At 61.6% G+C, this 2429-nt stretch overlaps 1 protein-coding gene across 1 annotated transcript in view; it reads right to left on the reverse strand.

Annotated features, from left to right (window-relative positions):
• The window catches only part of LOC113959325 (claudin-3-like), a 24576-nt gene extending 23690 nt beyond the window's left edge, over positions 1 to 886 (reverse strand). The window contains exon 1 of the mRNA XM_027668262.1: positions 1 to 886. Within this exon, the coding sequence (XP_027524063.1) occupies positions 1 to 532 (532 nt within the window). The 5' untranslated portion in view covers positions 533 to 886.
• Positions 887 to 2429: the final 1543 nt, after the last annotated feature.

A 2429-nucleotide genomic window follows, 5' to 3' on the forward strand; every position in this document is an offset into this window, starting at 1 on the left:
CCCCCCCCAGCAGCAGGAGCGCGGAGGCCGCCCAGCCCACGTAGAGCGAGGTGCCCAGCTCCCGCTTCTGCGCGTCGATCACCAGCGGGTTGTAGAAATCCCGGATGATGGTGTTGGCCGACCAGCACACGGGGATGAGGGTCATGACGCCGGAGAGCAGGAAGATGACGCCGGAGACGATGGTGATCTTGGCCTTGGTGCTCTCATCCTCCACGCAGCGGGTGCACTGGGCGCCCACGATGGCCACCATCAAGCCTATGACGGCCAGGACGATGGACACCACCAGGAGGGCGCGGGCGGCCTGCAGGTCCTGCGGCAGCGCCAGCATGGAGTCGTAGACCTTGCACTGCATCTGCCCCGTGCTCTGCACCACGCAGTTCATCCACAGCCCTTCCCAGATGATCTGGGCCGTCACGATGTTGTTGCCGATGAAGGCCGTCACCCTCCACATGGGCAACGCGCAACAGATGATGCTGCACAACCACCCCAGCACCGACAGGGCCACGCCGCCGATCTCCAGCCCCATGGACATGGTGGACGGTTCAGTGACACGCTCCGAGCGATGGCAAAGAAGAACCCACCGACCGAATCCGTCGCCGTCACCCGCCGCCGCTCGCAGCCCGTGGGGATCGGCTTTCACCTGTGCGCAGCGGCATTTATACGGCTGGCCCGGGGTGGGGTTTCAGTGCTGCCTGCTGGACGCTCCTCTGCGCTCCTCCGTCACCGTCACCTGCGTCCCACACCCTCCCCTTTGTTTGCAGAGATGGCGACGAGTAACCAGAGAAGGGCGGGAGGAGGAGAAACGCCACCTGCCACGGCCATCCCCTTGGTTTCGGGCGATAGGTATCGGGAAACACAACCACCAGACTCATTCTGACCTGCCAACCCCCTTCCTGGGGACGTGGAAATGCCAAGGGCTCACCTTTCCTCCCTGGAGGTACTGGCGGGTCAGGGTTTGGCTGATTTCTGGAGCGTGTTATCAGTGCTCACGTTTAACTGGGGTTCGGTGAGCACTGGGCACTTTTGCATCACCGTGCAAAGTGCAACCCCTTCGCTGTGCCCTGAGGTTTGTGTCCCCGTTCCAGGGGACCCACAGGTGCTCCTGGCCTGGCAGGAACCATGGGAGCACGTTCTACCCCTGCCCAGCCCCCTCCTGCTCCCACCGTGCAGGGCCGGGAGTGCTGTCAGGGATACTCTGACTGACTGATAATGATCTTTACTCATCCTGCACAAGTCTCGTGGCCTTGAAGGAAGCAGATAATGCACGTAACCACCTCGACAGCGTCACCCCGACAACCTGAGCTAGCAGTGGCAAAAGGAAAAATATCCCAAGGCCCGAGCAATCCCCTCAGACGTGTCAGCCACAGCCCCATGGCTGTGGGATGCTTGTTTCCCCCCTCAGTCTTTGCATGCTGGGGGTAATGCCAGCATTTCCAGCCCCCCCCTCTGCCCAGGAATGTGGTTACTGGACACGGACTTGCTCCTACCTGTTCCCTGCCTGCTCCAAAAATCTCCTCTGCAACTTATTAACTACTCAAGAGCGCAGTGGGATGCTGGCAGCTGGTGCTGTGGAGGGAGCTCTGGGATGGGGGTGGGAGCCCTGTAACTGCCTGGCTGTACTCCCACAGCACCCTGACACCCCACAGCCAGGGGGGTTGGATTTGGGTGTCCCACAGTGTCCCAATACCCTCTATCTGAGGGGTCACCATCTGTTGATCTGCAGCACCCTAAACCCCCACAACCAGTGGGGCCACCCCACAGCACCCTGACACCCCATATCTGTCTGGGTCAGCTGTTGTCAGTCCCTGTCACCCAAGCACCCTGTACCCATCCAGGTTGGCCTCCAGCTCCTTGCAGCCCCCTGTGTCTGACTTTGACCACCTCGTGACACCCAAATACCCCATATCCAGCCAGATTAGCCTCTGGCAAACCATGGCATCCCCAAAATGCCCAGTATCTGGCTAGGTGAGCTTCTGTCACCCCACTGTACCCTGATCCCCCCCCCCCCCAAGGGGACCCCAAGTCCCCACGGACAGCTGGGGGGGTAACCAGGCATGACCCCATATGTGCTGCTGGGAGGGAGCCCATGCAAGCAGCACCTCAGAGCTTTGTGTCCTCATTGCTGGGGGTCCTGGGGGTCCTGGCCCTTGGGGGACCCGGTCCATGACCCAGTGCTGGTGGCAGGTGATGGTGGGCACAGGGGGGTGCCAGTGGCAAACAGGGGGGTCGGGGCTGTTTGAGGGGCCCCCAGGTGTGCAGGCAGGGTGTGGCAGCGGCCCTGGGGTGCAGGTGTGCACAGGGGCACACACAGACACACAGACACACAGACACAGACACACACACCCCCTCTGCCGGCAGAGACACCCCCACATGCAGCTGCACACAGACTCACAGACACACAGAGACTCACAGACAGACACACACACAGA

This window comes from Corapipo altera, unplaced genomic scaffold, assembly GCF_003945725.1.
Source record: "Corapipo altera isolate COAL_440 unplaced genomic scaffold, ASM394572v1 216, whole genome shotgun sequence".
NCBI lineage: Eukaryota > Metazoa > Chordata > Aves > Passeriformes > Pipridae > Corapipo > Corapipo altera.